This window comes from Erpetoichthys calabaricus, chromosome 1 (genome assembly GCF_900747795.2).
Source record: "Erpetoichthys calabaricus chromosome 1, fErpCal1.3, whole genome shotgun sequence".
NCBI classification, from domain to species: Eukaryota; Metazoa; Chordata; class Cladistia; order Polypteriformes; family Polypteridae; genus Erpetoichthys; species Erpetoichthys calabaricus.
Window position 1 is genome coordinate 254,050,917 of NC_041394.2, and position 17,445 is coordinate 254,068,361.

Here is a 17,445-nt window from a genome sequence, read left to right on the forward strand (position 1 = left end):
GTATATTGGAACAGGAACCAAGAAAGTAGCATGCACAGCGACTGTCCTTTTGTACTGGACATGTCCATTCATACACACACAATGTCCTTGCCTGTCAACAAAAGTAACTTGCAAAAAATATACAGAAAATCTGCAAAGATTGTGTTTGTGAATTATAGCAGATTTCCCCCATTCAGCACCATTTTATGCTGTTGAACTTCAAGGAATCTATGCATACATATGTAGCTTAAGTTAGTCAAGCAGACACCACGATTAAGACGCAAAGCCTTGTGCGGCCTGCTGTGGTATTAATTGGGGGGGGGGGGGGGGGGGGGGTCGGAATTGGACTTGGGAAGACAAGCGAACATTAAACAAAACTTTCAGAGCCGAAACGCCTTTTACTCATGCAGTTTGAGCAGTTGCAGGAATTTTTTGATGTGAAGGAAAATACATTGGCAAGCAGATATTTGACTGCTTAGTTTCATGTATTTACTATTTTAATAATGGTGTTTGTATCACAAAGAAAATGTGAGAAACAGCCATTTTGATCAAAAACTGAAAAACATGAGTCAAGTATGAAACGACAAAGACAAGAACATTTGTGCTATTGCATTTTTACAGTTCGGGAAACTCTGCACATTTTTCTCTCTATCTAACTTTATAGACACACCATTACCTGATAACAAAAAAAAAAATGTTCTCCTATCAAAGGTCTGAACCTCATGTTTGTGATTCAGATCCCTGTATATGTTGTCATGGAATAGCTATTAAAAATAAACAAGTTATAATTACCACAGCATTTCAACAATATTTATTTTCAGTTTTCAATAAGGACTTTAAACATGTTGAACCTTTGAATTTAATGAGCCTTGTATTTGTATGGAATACAAATAATGATTTTTAACATAAACATCATATAAAACAAATAAATAACTATTTAATAAAAAGTAAACAAATGCCTACAAAATTCACATAAAGTCAAAGGAAACAGAACCATTTGAATAAAAATAAAAAGTACCTATCCGAAAAAGTACAAAGCAAGCTTTGGCACGTGTAGATGCAACCCACCTCAAGAAGGGGGGAAAAAGCACTACATTTATATTATCAGTCATTCTCATTCATTTATCAGAAAGGTGTCACGGTCTAGACAGTGCAGCCACTTGGTCTGGGTCCTGGCTGAGGTCCGCCATTTAGTGATGGCTGGTATAGTCCATGAAGCTCATTGGTTTAGCTAATAGTTAATTAAGCTCTCCCAATATCTCATCCAGAAATTTCTTAAGGGTGTCAAGGTTTCTGCTTTACCTACATGTCTCAGTAGTTTGTTCCAGATTCCCACAATGTTTCCTATCTTCAGTCCTAAATGCTCTTCCCCTTAATTTCTTTATGACTCGCCTTTAACTGAAGTAATCCTACTGAATCTCCTTTGTCAGTGTCTTTAAGAATTTTGAAGAGATGGATTAGGTCCCCACGCAGTCTCCTCTGCTCGTGACTGAACAAGTTTCATTCTTTGAGTCTGTCGGAGTACAACATGTCCTTGAGTCCTGTGATGTACCTGTTTGCTCATTACACCACTTTAATTGCTGCTATGTATATTTTGAAGCTCTGTGACCAGAACTGCACAAAATACTCAAGATATGTTCTCAATAATTCATTAAGCAGAGCAGTAACGGACTTAACAATTGTCTTTGTAGCTTGGGTGGAAAGGAGCTCCCAATTTCAAAATCTGTTCAGTCGCCAGACATTTAAAAAAAAAACGTAACTCTTCAACATTGCTCAAGACCATAATGATTGGTTTACTTGCATTTGAAAAAAAAAAAAACCTTTGACGTTCTATTCAGTTTGCCTGGCAATTTTCTGGATTTATTCCTTTACAGTGGTGTGAAAAACTATTTGCCCCCTTCCTGATTTCTTATTCTTTTGCATGTTTGTCACACAAAATGTTTCTGATCATCAAACACATTTAACCATTAGTCAAATATAACACAAGTAAACACAAAATGCAGTTTTTAAATGATGGTTTTTATTATTTAGGGAGAAAAAAAATCCAAACCTACATGGCCCTGTGTGAAAAAGTAATTGCCCCCCCTTGTTAAAAAATAACCTAACTGTGGTGTATCACACCTGAGTTCAATTTCCGTAGCCACCCCCAGGCCTGATTACTGCCACACCTGTTTCAATCAAGAAATCACTTAAATAGGAGCTGCCTGACACAGAGAAGTAGACCAAAAGCACCTCAAAAGCTAGACATCATGCCAAGATCCAAAGAAATTCAGGAACAAATGAGAACAGAAGTAATTGAGATCTATCAGTCTGGTAAAGGTGTTAAAGCTATTTCTAAAGCTTTGGGACACCAGCGAACCACAGTGAGAGCCATTATCCACAAATGGCAAAAACATGGAACAGTGGTGAACCTTCCCAGGAGTGGCCGGCCGACCAAAAATTACCCCAAGAGCGCAGAGACGACTCATCGAGAGGTCACAAAAGACCCCAGGACAACGTCTAAAAGAACTGCAGGCCTCACTTGCCTCAATTAAGGTCAGTGTTCACGACTCCACCATAAGAAAGAGACTGGGCAAAAAACGGCCTGCATGGCAGATTTCCAAGACGCAAACCACTGTTAAGCAAAAAGAACATTAGGCTCGTCTCAATTTTGCTAAGAAACATCTCAATGATTGCCAAGACTTTTGGGAAAATACCTTGTGGACTGATGATCCAAAAAGTTCAACTTTTTGGAAGGCAAATGTCCCGTTACATCTGGTGTAAAAGGAACACAGCATTTCAGAAAAAGAACATCATACCAACAGTAAAATATGGTGGTGGTAGTGTGATGGTCTGGGGTTGTTTTGCTGCTTCAGGACCTGGAAGGCTTGCTGTGATAGATGGAACCATGAATTCTACTGTCTACCAAAAAATCCTGAAGGAGAATGTCCGGCCATCTGTTCGTCAACTCAAGCTGAAGCGATCTTGGGTGCTGCAACAGGACAATGACCCAAAACACACCAGCAAATCCACCTCTGAATGGCTGAAGAAAAACAAAATGAAGACTTTGGAGTGGCCTAGTCAAAGTCCTGACCTGAATCCAATTGAGATGCTATGGCATGACCTTAAAAGGCGGTTCATGCTAGAAAACCCTCAAATAAAGCTGAATTACAACAATTTTGCAAAGATGAGTGGGCCAAAATTCCTCCAGAGCGCTGTAAAAGACTCATTGCAAGTTATCGCAAACGCTTGATTGCAGTTATTGCTGCTAAGGGTGGCCCAACCAGTTATTAGGTTCAGGGGGCAATTACTTTTTCACACAGGGCCATGTAGGTTTGGATTTTTTTTTCTCCCTAAATAATAAAAACCACCATTTACAAACTGCATTTTGTGTTTACTTGTGTTATATTTGACTAATGGTTAAATGTGTTTGATGATCAGAAACATTTTGTGTGACAAACATGCAAAAGAATAAGAAATCAGGAAGGGGGCAAATAGTTTTTCACACCACTGTATATACTCCAAAATAGGAATTCTTTATGTCTTGGAACTGGTCGGGTTGCTGTCTAATTCTGGGAAAGGACATGTATATATTGCTAGGATTTTTGTTTCATCTCTGAAATTGCTGATATTATGCTGCAGTTTTTGCAGTTTGGAAAAATATTAACAAAGTGAATACTTTTGGGTGGAGGCAACATGGAGAAATGTAAGTGTAAATGAGGGCATATACTGACTGCAGGTGGCTGTTTCTTCTGGCCCTTTGACAGTTTAAACTTTCTTGTCATACGTGGTAGGACTTTGAGGGCTGTATTTGTTGTTGGTGAACATACTGAACATATTCCCAAAGGAGAGACCCTCCCTGCATACACCATTGTGATGGGAGTTATGTTTTGTTTGCATACTCTGAAGGGCCTTGCATCAAGAAAAAAGTTAAGAGCCGCCTAGTTAAAGAATAATCAGAAAAAGTATTAAGTACATTCAGATGATAGATTTTTTTTTGTCTTGGAATCTAACATTTCCATAATTGCACTGGAATATTGGAGAATATTGTCTAAACTAACTAAGTATTTCTTTGTCTTTTTAAAAAAAAAAACAAAAAAAAAAAACAGGGATTTATTTGGACCTGGCAACTAGCATTGTGATTATTTTACAGGTAGTTGCACTGGTACATCAAAACAGGATCAGTCGATGAATCGAGTTAAACTATACCAGCCTTTCTAGGTTATCTTGTAGATTCAGTGTCTGAAAGCTTACTCTAAGTTCCGTCGGCTGGGAAAACCACGGCTGTCCACCACAAATTATCTTATGCAGAATAAAGTAGCTTTTTTTTTTTTTTTTTGATTAATTTTTATTCATTACATAAGACTTGTATTATTCCTTTAACTGTTAGTTTTTCTGTAGATTGCATCCAGGAGACACTTTGGTCTTTCATAAGCACTGTTAGAGCTGTGTGTCTTGCCTGCTGCCTGCCAAGTGGAGCTGAACAGAGACTTTAAGTCAGATACAGTTTTACAGTTGTGTGGCTTGTCTAGAAAGTGTAAGATCATGGGGTTGGGTCTAACAGGGGACAAGGCCTGTCAAGGATATGGCACAAGAGTGTGTGGGTGTATGTAAACGTGTATAAGGCTGAATTAATTCAGTCATGTGCACCCTACAGGACTAAAGGGATGTTAGGGCACTTATGATTTTGTTGTTACTATATTGGGTTTGAATTAAACTGAAGTTTATGTTCAGTCCACCTTGTGCCATGTTTTTGTTGCAAGTATAACTCTGGGTTATCCATAACCACCTTGCTTACCATCTCCCCACTTAACTTAGTTGGATGCATTTTAAATTGCTGAGGTACTTTGGGAAGTTACACATAATAATTCTACGAGTTGTCAGTGGTATCAGTCTGCCGGTCTACTGTACATACAGTTTATTCTATCTAAGAAACCTTATATGGAGAGCTGTTCACCTCTTTGAATGTGTTGGCTCAGTTTTGAGGGTAAAAACCTGATTTTCCTCTTCTGGTTTCTAAAATTGTTGTAACTGTATTGCCTCTTGAGTGGCCTATAGTAACTTATTTAGCTGCAGTCTCTATTTAGTTTATTTGTTCAATTTTGCATTCAGTTTTGTTGTTTTTGCCTTCTTCTACATGTGCTTGCCAGAAGTACATTCTTTTGTTACAAAGTAATTTTATTTTCATGAGAGGATTAGTTTTTATTGTAGTAAACTACTGTATTACAAAGTATATTTTTTGGTGTAATCTATTAGTTTGTGCTGTCTCAAGCAAGGCTGTCTGTAACAGGAAGCATGCTCAACAAATGTCAGTAGACTGGTTTGCTTTATTTTTGTCTCTACATCTCTATTTTTATTGAAATAAAGGATTATTAGTTAGGAGAAGTAATATGCATTTTATTAGTTGCATCAAACACTACTTTATTTGGGTGGATGAGGAAATGTATAAACCCTACAAATGAACTGTGCAAGGATTATCTCCATTTTTAGTATATGCACTGTTAATTGCAACAATTAAGGTCTGTTTGCTTTATTCAGCAGTTTAAATGTTGCCTTCATTGGCTCATAAACTTTACTGCATTTGTAAAGCTTCAAGTATCTCACAAGATGGCACTGAATTAATTAAATAATATTCACAAAGTAAAAAGTGTTAATTCAATGTGTTTTACCCCTACTATAATAATGAGTTGATTATTGTAGACATCCTTAAATTTTAGTGGTGTGAAACTGACACACCTACTGTTTTTATTTTACTTATCTTAACATACTGCTAAAAAAGAGAACTGAAACTCGGCCTTACTGGTAATTTCATCTTTATTTTTTTTAATAGCTCTACAAAAGATTTTCTATCTTCGGGAGTCCCCCAGAATGTATGGGAAAAGGAAGAGACTGGAATGTGGACCTTGTTCCAAAGTTCCTTATGGCTAATGGTAATGACTACTGACTGATTTTAAAAGCACAAAGTAATTGTTGGACATTTTTAATTGTTCAGTTTCACAATGGAAAAATATTTTAAAATGATAAAATCCTAAGAAAAAAACAATTTATCTACCATGCGCAGTGTATTTTTCTATCTGTATTAAATAAACAAGAAAACATTACTGAAAGGCCAAAAACAATGCAGCAGTAATTGCTTATTATTTTTAATAAAACATGCAAGCTCACTTATTCTTTCAAAGTATCACTAATACGTGATGATCTTCACTGTAAAATAAAGATGGACAAAGTTACCTGTGATTCAGATATAGTCAAGCTTAGTTATCAAAACCTTACTTGTTCTATTTGGGTTGTTTTTTCATAATTTCAGATAACATTTTCTCATTAAAATTGGTGAAATTTTCACCAAAGCATCATTGGTTCAAATTTCATGCCCAGACTTTGGGCAGGTGAAGTTTGCACATTTTCCTCGTACTTAATTGGTGATTCCATATTGACTTTTGCGTGAGTAGCCCCTCTGTTAGACTGGCCAGTTTCCTGCCTTGTGTCCAATGGTACCTGGATAGTCTCCTGCACCTCTTCAAACCTGAAGTGGATTAAGTGAGTTTTAATTTGAACTGAATCCCAAGACAGTGCGCTTCAGAATACAGAACTGTAATATACATACCAGTATTGTGTATGTTTCTTGCTGTATTCGTTCCTTTGCCATTGGAAAATGACAGAGGAAGGTTAGGTGACTGGCCTAGTCAGAAAGTGAACTGTGTGGACAACCGTATATTTTACAGTCCAGTTCTTAAATGACTAGACCACATTGCTTGTCAGATTTGTTGAAGAAATACATGAAAAATCACCAAAATAAACTATTTTTATGACATTAGAATGATTTTAAAAACATCCCAATAAGTGTGTCGATCCTATTTATGTGATTTCTCCAAAAATAACATGAAATGGGATTTGAAAGTACTACTATCTGCCACAGTACCGACAGTTTATCCCCGGTGTGCATGTGATTCTTTGGGTGAAAATAACATTTTTGCAACATTTATGTGAATTTTACTTTTAACAATTTCCCTGTGTTTTCTTGTTGTATCCCTGTTAACAATTCCAGTAAACAGCTTGGATTTCACTGTGCGAGTTCGCTGTGTAATTTTGAACACTTCAATCATGTCACCTCTTTGTCTCTGTTTGCTAAAACTGAAAAGACTCAATTTCTTCAACCGCTGATCATATGTTGTGCTAACAACAAGGAAATGTCACCGGTTATTTGGGTTCTCACATCCATCAAATAAATCTAATGTGGGAGAGAATAAACAAGAAATACTTCATTTTAATATTGGTTCACATTTTAAGGTCTGACCAATATGGCAATTATTGATTGATTTTTTTTTCTTTTTGTATAGTATTAATTTGAAAAGAATGCTTGTCACAATAAATACCATTGAAAAAGACAAGTGGAAAAAAAATCTCTAAAATAAACAGCACAGCTAGCGAGCTATAATAGTTTGTCCAAAAAGCAGCTCTTTTTGGTAGTAATAATAATTCCTAAATGTTTATTAAAGAATTACTGTGTTTTTCTTCAATCAGTTGTGACAAGTTTGATTCCCCTGTTCAGACAAATAAAATAAATCTACAGTAAATTTTGCTTATTGAAATGCAACTTGTGTATAGATTTCATTTTGCCAAAAATATGTAAAGGAAGAAATGGAAAACAAAGCAGTATTACTTCCCAAAGCAGCAGGCATTTTTAAATACATTATTATTATTTATTATTTGATGCCCACCTAATTTTCTTTCATGCATTTTTCTATATCAGTATTACAGAATATAAAAATAATTCAGAGCAAGTACTCATTGCTTTGTTGATAAACTGAGTGGCTGTCATCAAATCATTCTATGCTGCTACAGGATATTTATCTGTTTCGGGGTGAAAGGTTAATACCCCTGTTTTCTTTAATATTTGCAAATATGTTTTTTTTTTATTGCTCACCCGCTTAGCTAATGTACAGTGGGAAGCACACCCCAGTTTGTAATGCTTGGCTTTCCCCCATTAATGCATAATTTTGGCTCAGATTATTATAGGTTTATATGGTCATTAGTGTCACAGAGTACAGCATGTGTTCATCACTCTCTCTAGCATGATGATCAGAGACAAGTACTACTACCAAATAAAGGTAAAACAGGTTGAGTACCCCTATATTTCATAGTCATGTGTTTATGCTGCTTATGATGCTTCAGTATCCTGCTTGCCTTCTGTTTGCAGGGAGCCTGTTTATAAGGGTTTCTTCTAACACATTTGTTTCCCTCACACAGCACAGCATACAGCTTTTACATTTTTTGGTAAAGCTAAACTGCTTCAGAATGATCGCACCCTATGATTGACTAGCATCCCATCCATTGTTGGCTGTGCCAAGACACTTTGTTCTAGACAAAAAATGCTGGATCTTTATGGAGACATAAAGTAAGATGATTTGGGGTGGAAGGGCAATCTGCTAACCTGGATAAATCTAGAAAATGACAAATTGCTAAGAGACTGGTGAAAAACAGGAGTTTTTGGCATAACTAGTAAGAACTGGTGTATTAAAATCATTCTGCAGAATAACTGTACTTAATGTTCTAGAAGGCTTCAAGTTTTGTTTTTTAAAGAGACACAGGAATACAGACTATTACGTTAATGTTAAAATTCCTATTTTACTTCAGGTCAGCTGGTGAAGATGCTGCTTTTGACCGAGGTGACCCGTTACCTTGACTTCAAGGTAATTGAGGGAAGCTTTGTGTACAAAGGGGGCAAAATTTATAAGGTCCCATCTACTGAAACAGAGGCCTTAGCTTCAAGTAAGTAAATCTGAATTCTTAAAAGATCTGGCCTAGTAAGGCTGCTTTTCGAGTTGATTGAGGTTTGTCCTATGTGAAATTTCCTAATAAGGCAGTATTAATGAGTACTTCATATTACTAATTTGGCAGGCTTGTAAAATAAACATAAACATGTAGTCCGTAGGAATTTAAGTCTTCAAAACACAAAAGGTGTACTCCTTGTTGTGCTTGTACACATGTAGCATGAGGTGACAATGGAGAAGATCATCAGCTGTTTTAGTTGATTAGATTTAGACAGTGACATGTGAACACAAATAAAAAGATGTCAACCTGTTAAATGACATTGTCATATGTCCCTCAGTTATTTCCATAGCAGGCTATTGTTAACAGATAATGCACAGTTAGTTTTATATCCTAAGGCTGCTTTGTGTTTTCTGTGTTGCTGTCAGTGAGTGGGAATGTGCCAGCTCATAGAACCATACATTAGTATTCATACCACCATAATTGAGACCTCTGAAGGGGACTGCATTTTAGAAATTTGCAGCCAAGCTATAAGTCCTTCCCATTCTCATTGTGGAATTACTCGCATACTACCTCACAGACCATGTCAGCACACATTCTTCATTCAGTATGAGTGAAGGAAAATGGACCAAATTTGAGACCTGTTGTGCTTAATGTAATTTGTCTAATCAGCCTTATTCATTCTAACTTGGTAGCTAAACTGAACAAAAAATTTAGTTCAGCTTCGTTTTATGTTGTGTGTATTTGTTTTTGAATCCTAATAGGCTGTGAATCTCTTAATGTAGAATTGATTATTTTAGTGAAATATGTTGTTCACCCATATCATTTTAAAAAATTTGCTTCATGTCAGTTGCTGTCAGGCTAAGGTCAACCAACTTATATTCATGATCAGAAAGAGATGTATAAAGAAAAATAACTTGTTAGATACACAAAATGCATTGTTCTTTTTTGGTTATATTCTACCTAAGCACAATAGTGTTGCAATAAAATGCCCATCATAATGTACAATTCTTTATAGTTTGTCATGGATAGTCGGTTGACCAGTCCATTGAGTTCAACTGTCATTAGCAGAAAACTGAAGTTTGTTGTTGCAGTGGAATAAACAACAAACACTAAACACTGCTGTGATGATCCCTAGGATATGGCAAAAACCCCGTAAGGCCACAGATGCATCATCCTGGCATGTCAGCAGTGCAGTTTAATAATAAGGGTTATGATTTACATAGGTATTCAAACTCTGCTACTATAAATAAAATGTACTAAGGACATCTTATCACAGTTGTGAGTTTGCTCATCTGTGAAAGCGCAGGATAATAATCGATGTCATAAAGGCCTTAGGATATAATGATTGAATGAGCTTGATAGCAGTTGGTTCTTAGTATGGTACCCATCCCAGTCACCAGATCACAATCCAATCAAGTGCATACAAGACTGAGGCCTATAAAGATACAAATCCATCTTTTACAACAGCTTTGGTATACAGAATCACAACATGGACTAGGATCTATATGTCATGATTTTAGGCAATTCAAAGTGTAAATGGGTGACCAATTGGTGCTGGATAGGCGTGACTAATAAAGTGGTCAATAATTGAATTTTAGCCTACAGGAAAGCGTCTCTTTCATGTATTGTTAATGTTTCCCTAACTAGGGGAGACAAAGCATTAATCTACTTAAAATTTCTCTTCTAGGTTTAATGGGATTGTTTGAGAAGAGACGGTTCAGGAAATTTTTAATATATATTGCAAACTTTGATGAAAATGATCCTAAGACATTTGAAGGTGTTGACCCCAAAAAGACAAAAATGAGAGATGTATATAAAAAATTTGACCTGGGCCAAGATATAATTGACTTTACAGGTCATGCACTTGCACTATATAGGACAGACGAGTGAGTAGAATCTTTTACTTCACCTAGCTACAGTCATTTTGATGATTTTGCGGGCATATTATGATGGTATTTGCGTGTAATTATTACAAATCTGGAAAAATGCAAAAGAAATAGTTACATACTGGCTACTTGCTAGTATTAAAATATATTTGGTATATATTTTTTTCTTGCAACTGTTTATATTTATCGCATAAATAGCAAATCACAAACCAATCCCTTTTTGATCCTCAGCTACTTAGACCAGCCATGCCTTGAAACAGTCAACAGAATTAAGCTGTACAGTGAATCTCTGGCCAGATATGGCAAAAGTCCATACCTCTATCCTCTCTATGGTCTGGGAGAATTGCCACAGGGTTTTGCAAGGTGAGATATTTTTGAAATTTTCATTTAAAATGTAGATATACTTTCTGCTCAACATTTCTATTTTGAATAAATTGTTGTTTGCTACCTAATCTAGATTAAGTGCCATTTATGGAGGTACCTACATGTTAAATAAACCAATTCAAGAAATCATAATGGAAAATGGAAAAGTAATTGGAGTGAAGTCTGAAGGCGAGGTAATATTTGAAATTTGTTTTCTGTGAAGGGAAAATAAATGTATTCATCAATCATTACAATTGATTTAGCCTAAAATTTCATGTAAATAATTTACTGAAATTCTCAACTTTAAAGTGTGGTCAGGAAAATATTCATAACAGACTCAATTCCAAAAATTACTTTCGTATAAATCTAGTATAAATCAGGAAACCGTATTCAAGTTAAATCTGGGTAATTTTGACCACAGTAATATTAAACCTGCATCATTAACCCCAAAAAACATTTACTACAAAGTAATAAAGCTGATTATATTTAATGTTAAATCTATTAGCAAAAAAAGAAGATAAAAAACACCTTTCTTGGTTATGTAGGATATGTTAACCAATATTTATGTCTTTTGTGTTGTGCTAACACAGTTTTCAAAAACAATGAAACTACTCAGCAGGCTCACCCCCTTAAAAAGATGTATATTTATTTTAAGTAAAATTCAATGTGCAAGAATGCTACTTTTTTGTATAACTGCATAACTTGGAAGTTGACATGTAACATTTTTCCTTTATTTGCCAGATTGCTCACTGTAAACAGCTGATTTGTGATCCAAGCTATGTAAAAGACCGTGTAACCAAATCGAGGCAGGTCATACGAGTCATCTGTATCATGAGTCATCCAATCAAGAACACAAATGATGCCAATTCATGCCAAATCATCATTCCACAAAATCAAGTAAACAGGAGTTCTGGTATGTTGCATAAAGAAATATAAGTGATGTTTAAAGTCAAAATAGAATTTACAGGGTATTTACCTAAATTTCATCATTTGCTTTTGTATATGTTTATATTCACTTCCTTTTTCTTTTCAATTAACATTTAATGGTTTAAGTGTGTAAAGGTCCACAGTACTTTGTCATATAATTGGCTACATGGTACTTCTTTTTAGGTTTCTATGGCACTACAGAGTTAGTACATATTAATTAATAGTATATTTTTTTTAAATTGTCTGCTTTTTGAAAAAAGTAGATCTGGTCCTGGTTTGATTTCAGACAGAGTATGTAGTGTTGCATATATAAGCTGTTGTTGTGCACGGTGAAATTAGGTTCAGTTTTGTTTTTGTTGCAAGCAAAGATGCAAAATTAATTTAACTCTAGAATCCCTGAAGCCTACGAAAATATTCTTGAATTCCTTCACACTCCCTCATCAGCGTCATTTGTTTTGCATCAACACACAATCCGCACAAGCAGTCTGCTATCCCATTCCCCCACAGACAGAGCTCAGGTCAGACACAACATTCTCCCAGCTCAAGTCTGTTGATCTGGGTATGAGGTACCTGGAGCTGTATAGGGTAAATAATATATCATCATTTGGAATGCATACATTTCATGTGTGTTCCATTTCTACAACAATCTGTGTAAATGTAGGATGACAGAAAATGTGAGGCAAGAAATGTTAAACACAAAACTAAAACACAAACTTTTTTCATGTTATAATGATAATGACAAATGAGTGGAAACTTAATGTAGACATTAATGCAAGGCTAGCAGTCCCAAAAGAAATAGCTACAAGTAACTTGTGGCCAGATACTGTATGATATTGTGGTCAGAAAGGGAAAGAATAGTGTACTTAACTGAATTAACGGTTCCATGGGGAGTTTTAACACTAGAATTACCAGAGCCTACGAAAAAATTCGTAGATCTGTCCCACCTTAAATCGCTTCACACTTCTCCATCAGCGTCTTTTGTCCTGTAAATGTGATAGTAGGCTGCTTGCTGCTTATCAACACATCCCCCACTGCTGCACAGTTTTCTCAGCTCAAATCTGTTTACCTGCGTGTCAGTAGCTTGGAGTTGTATAGAGTGAGAAGTCAAGCAAAATGACACCTTTTATAAATACTATATTGTTATTTGGAACACATGCATTTCATGTGTGTTCCGTGTCTACAATGATCTATGTAAACACATCGTTAAAACAGAAACGTTTTTCATGTTTTAGTAATAATTGACAAAATGTAGACATGAAGTGTATAATGTTTGAAGCCTGAATTCCAAATATCAAAGAAACACTTTCACAAAAGGTACAAATATAACAGAAGAAATGCACTTTTATTCAAAAATATAACTGCAGAAAAACAACCTGCATTTACCTGCGACATTGACAGGCAATTGGCATGAGAGATTCGGTGGCGCAACGGTATCAGCTGCTGACTTGTAATCAAAGCTTTGCGGGTTTGATCCCAGGCGAGTCCGTTTTGAGAACTGAGCTGCTCGTATTCTTACTATTTTAGAATAAAAACATACATTTGATTCCAGTCTGTAACAGCCGGTGTAATTTATGATACTTGTAAAGGTTAGCTTTGTTTTTTTCTATTCGGTTCTGTTCACGTTTCCAACTCCCTGCGCCCCCCCACAACCAGCCCCCCGCCAACCCGCATTTGACACTGCTGTTTACACATGCTGACGATGTGACTTTACGCTGTAGATCTGGCTCTTACATACAAAGGACGGTGCATGTGCCCAAAACATTAACATTTATATGTTATAACAGTCTGCTTGCTGTTTGCTGCTTATCGACACATTTACAGGACAAAAGACGCCGATGGAGAAGTGTGAAGTGATTTAAGGTGGGAAGGATCTACGAGTTTTTTCGTAGGCTCTGGTAATTCTAGTGTTTGTCGAAGAAGCACACGAAAGGAAGAGAGTGAGATATATAGGCTTGGCAGCTGACAATACCTGGAAAGGTTGGGCTGTGCGTGTGAGGAAATTTGAGGTAAGTTGCTGCTGCTTTGTAGCTAGATCAGTAACATCGTTACTCGGAGAGTTTGGCTTCTCAGCAAGACAGCTTTGGCAAGTGGTAAAAAAAAAAAAAATTAGTGTGGCAGGAGAAGCAAGCTATTGGATATACAGTAGCTAGGGCAGCAGAATATGGAGTGGGGAAAAGACGGCTAGGGTTTTTGCTTAAATCTGAAGTGTGTTTTTACTTTATTCTTAGCATTTTAAAATATCAACAATTGGTTGTGGTTTGATGAGATGTACTGAATCTGTAGTTTATGATGTACAAATTTATATTGTAGAATTTTATGGCTTATTTATTAATTTTAGGTTTTTAAGGGTGTTGTATGGTAGTTAGGTGGGACAGGATTAATACAAGCATGTCCAGCACGATTCCGAAGTTGCTGCGATAGGCTTGTAGTGCAAACCTGTTTTGTGTGACTCCAGTTGGAGTTCTCTTGTAATGTTGGCAGAATAGGCTTACTGTATATAGGGAAAAAGTGGGCTTTTATATTAATGGTTTTAGTAATACTGGGGGGAGTGGTGATTAGAATTGGCTGAGCTTCTGTCATCTGATGAAACCTTCAAGGTGTCATGGGCCTTAAATTCAGTGAAACACTGTGTGTTAGATAACCTCTGTGATTCTCCTGTGTGACTGACAATCAGCCAAGTTGCACCGTTGGTATAGTTTACAGCAGTCTGGAAAAGTACAGAACATGCAATTTCATTAAGATAAGTGGAGAATCTCCTCTGAGTCACCTACAGTATTTGGTGCAATGCTGTGTGTGTGTTTAAATGACTTAAAAACCTTTATACCAACAGTAATAGGACTGCATAACTGTAACTGCCAAGCCAGATGTTATTCTGGTGTGTGTTCAGAAAACTGTGTGTGTTATATAAATTTTATCTATTTAATTTATTTAATGAGTTTCTGTTAACAGACAGTCCTCCTCTACCTCTGTCTATCTGCCTTATCTACATAGCTATCATGTTGTGGATTTGTTTCCAAATAAATTTTAGGGTAAATGTAAAAAAATACATTTTACAGTAATCCACAAAAATATCATGCAGTATTAAGTCTTTGTCAGTTTTTTTGGCTGAAATCTCTTTTGTGGATCATGGTTAATCATTTGACATGCTCCTTCATCAAAAAATATCTGTCATGCTTGATGAATGTTAATAGTGTTGATAGGAAAGGTGTATTGAACAGAAAGGCATTCATGCATAACAGGTATTCTCTAATAAACAAAGTGATTGAAAATAATACAGTGATTTACAGAGCTGTATTTTAGACCAGTTTCACTTTCAAAGTCAGCAAGAAAAAAGTGATCACTATTGCTACTTTTAAAGTAGGTGACATTCAAAAGTGAATCACAAACTGGAAGACTTAATCTCGCTTTGTTTTCACAAGTATAGAAGTAAGTAAATGATCAATATGTAATTCTATGAATATCAGGTTTGGTATTTGTTAACCTGTATTATAATGAACTTAAGGCAATGGTAAAATGCCGTGAAGTATTTACTTGTGAGAAATGTATCATAAAGCCATTTAATAAAAGTGTTCTTTTTAAGAGATGTTGCATTAATTTCTTAAAAGAAATAAATGTCAAATACCTTTTAAAATGATATTTCAATTTGAGTAATTTGGCTTATAATCCCTTACAGTAAATCTTTAGGATGTAATTTTGGATATCACTCAAGTCTGTTTTTTTTTTTTTTGTCTTGTCCGTGCGTTTTCTGTTAACTTACCCACAGTTATTGGGCCTTCTGGCCTTTACCTGACTGGATGTTCACAGATCCAACACAGCGAATAAGAATCATTATTCTCAAGCATATTTAGTGTGCAAGTGCATAATTAGTTGGTAGGGACTGCAGTTTAGTAGCCACTTTGAAACGGAGGGCTATCTGAATCCTTCATTGGTTCAGTATTTTAGACAGCTGGAGCACTAATAGTACATTTTTGCCAAATTCTGCCTTTTTTTTCCCCCCTAAACTAATGGCCCTTACTTGTAAACAGTCCCAACTGTTAGATTTTGTGCACTTTGCAGATCCATGGAGTGTTAAGCCCATTCTCAAGCAGTCTTGAAATTGTGTATATAGTTTTTAGGAACCTTAGCAATTTGTTTTTGCCTAAATGTACTGCATATTCTTTATATTTACAATTTAAGTTATATATTTATTGACTACTTCAGTGTTTTATTTTCATGAACTATCTGGTATTGCCTTTACAGATATTTACGTATGCATGATTTCCTATGCACACAATGTTGCTGCCCAGGGAAAATACATTGCAATTATCAGCACTACAGTGGAAACATCTGAACCAGAGAGCGAGATCAAGCCGGCTTTGGACCTTCTCGAGCCTGTTGAACAAAAGTACTTGTTTTGTTTTCCTTTTTTCATTTTATTATTCATATATTGGATATCCATCTCTTCAACATTTTTGCCCACTATTGTCAGAGCCTTGGAAATGTTAATTTTGTTTTTCTTTGCAGGTTTATCAGTATTAGTGATCAGTTTTCTCCCACTGATTTTGGAACTGAAAGCCAGGTTAGTATAGAATTTTACCTTTTAGGTTCAAATTAATTTAGCAGGCTTATGTGGATAGTTTTAATGTAATTGAATATGTGTGATAGGTGGAATCACTCTGTAGTTTTTCTGTTAAAGACAATATACAAATAACACCCCCCCCAAGCCTCCCCTCCCCAACCTCCTGGATTTAACTGCATTGTTTCTTACTAGTGCAGTGGCCACTTCCTTTTTTTGACAGTTAGCCTACTAAAAGAGCAGCATATTGTCTGGGTGTTACTTTTTTATCACATGGAAATGTCTCAATTTCAGTAATGAAAATGATGGTTAAAGAGCTTGCTGTAAAATTTCCAAAAGTCCCGATTTGAAATATGGGGTACTGGACTAACTTTTTTTCTTTTATTACGCAATTTGACACAATAAAAGCCAATTGAACTTGGTGTCACCTAAGCACTTCAGTCATTTCCTAAAAGCACAGCTAGGTGCTTCGTGGATCTGATATTCTCCTCCATCATCCTGTATGGTGGTTCATGTTAGGAAACTTAAGATAAGCAATAACAATGCTGACCGAGGTAAGGGAAGTTAAAAAAAAAAAAAAAAGCACAGGAAATGAGGCCTGAATGGAGCTTCTTTAGGATAACTGCAGTCAAAGAACAAGCAGCAGATGAGTCAAATGTACATAAAAGGCTTACTTGCTACCTGTATATTTTTTAGCTATTAATTCAAAAGCTATTGTTTCAAACTGCTTTTTCCTTAAAACACTTGATTTAACATGAATAGTTAAGAGGACAAAAGTCAAAAATGGATTACAGGAGAGAATAAATTTAGCTCTTAAGTAAACATTCTACAAGAAGTGAAACAATTTCCTAAATGGGCTAAATTTTAAGAAGAGGGGAAGTGGATTTTCTGTTCAGCTTCCGCTGGGGATGTTAACAATTTACAAAGCATGCTGTGCAGTGCTTGCTTTGTTTGTATCATGCTTTATTATGTAACAGATTCATT

General features: G+C 35.9%; 1 protein-coding gene across 1 annotated transcript in view; it reads left to right on the forward strand.

The window, feature by feature from the left end:
- gdi2 (GDP dissociation inhibitor 2) overlaps positions 1-17,445 on the forward strand; it is a 33,420-nt gene that overhangs the window by 12,356 nt on the left and 3,619 nt on the right. The window contains exons 3-10 of the mRNA XM_028814262.2: positions 5,789-5,888; positions 8,593-8,727; positions 10,418-10,616; positions 10,848-10,979; positions 11,074-11,173; positions 11,721-11,892; positions 16,146-16,290; positions 16,410-16,464. Coding sequence (XP_028670095.1) covers positions 5,789-5,888; positions 8,593-8,727; positions 10,418-10,616; positions 10,848-10,979; positions 11,074-11,173; positions 11,721-11,892; positions 16,146-16,290; positions 16,410-16,464 — 1,038 coding nt within the window. The remainder of the gene's footprint in view (positions 1-5,788; positions 5,889-8,592; positions 8,728-10,417; positions 10,617-10,847; positions 10,980-11,073; positions 11,174-11,720; positions 11,893-16,145; positions 16,291-16,409; positions 16,465-17,445) is intronic.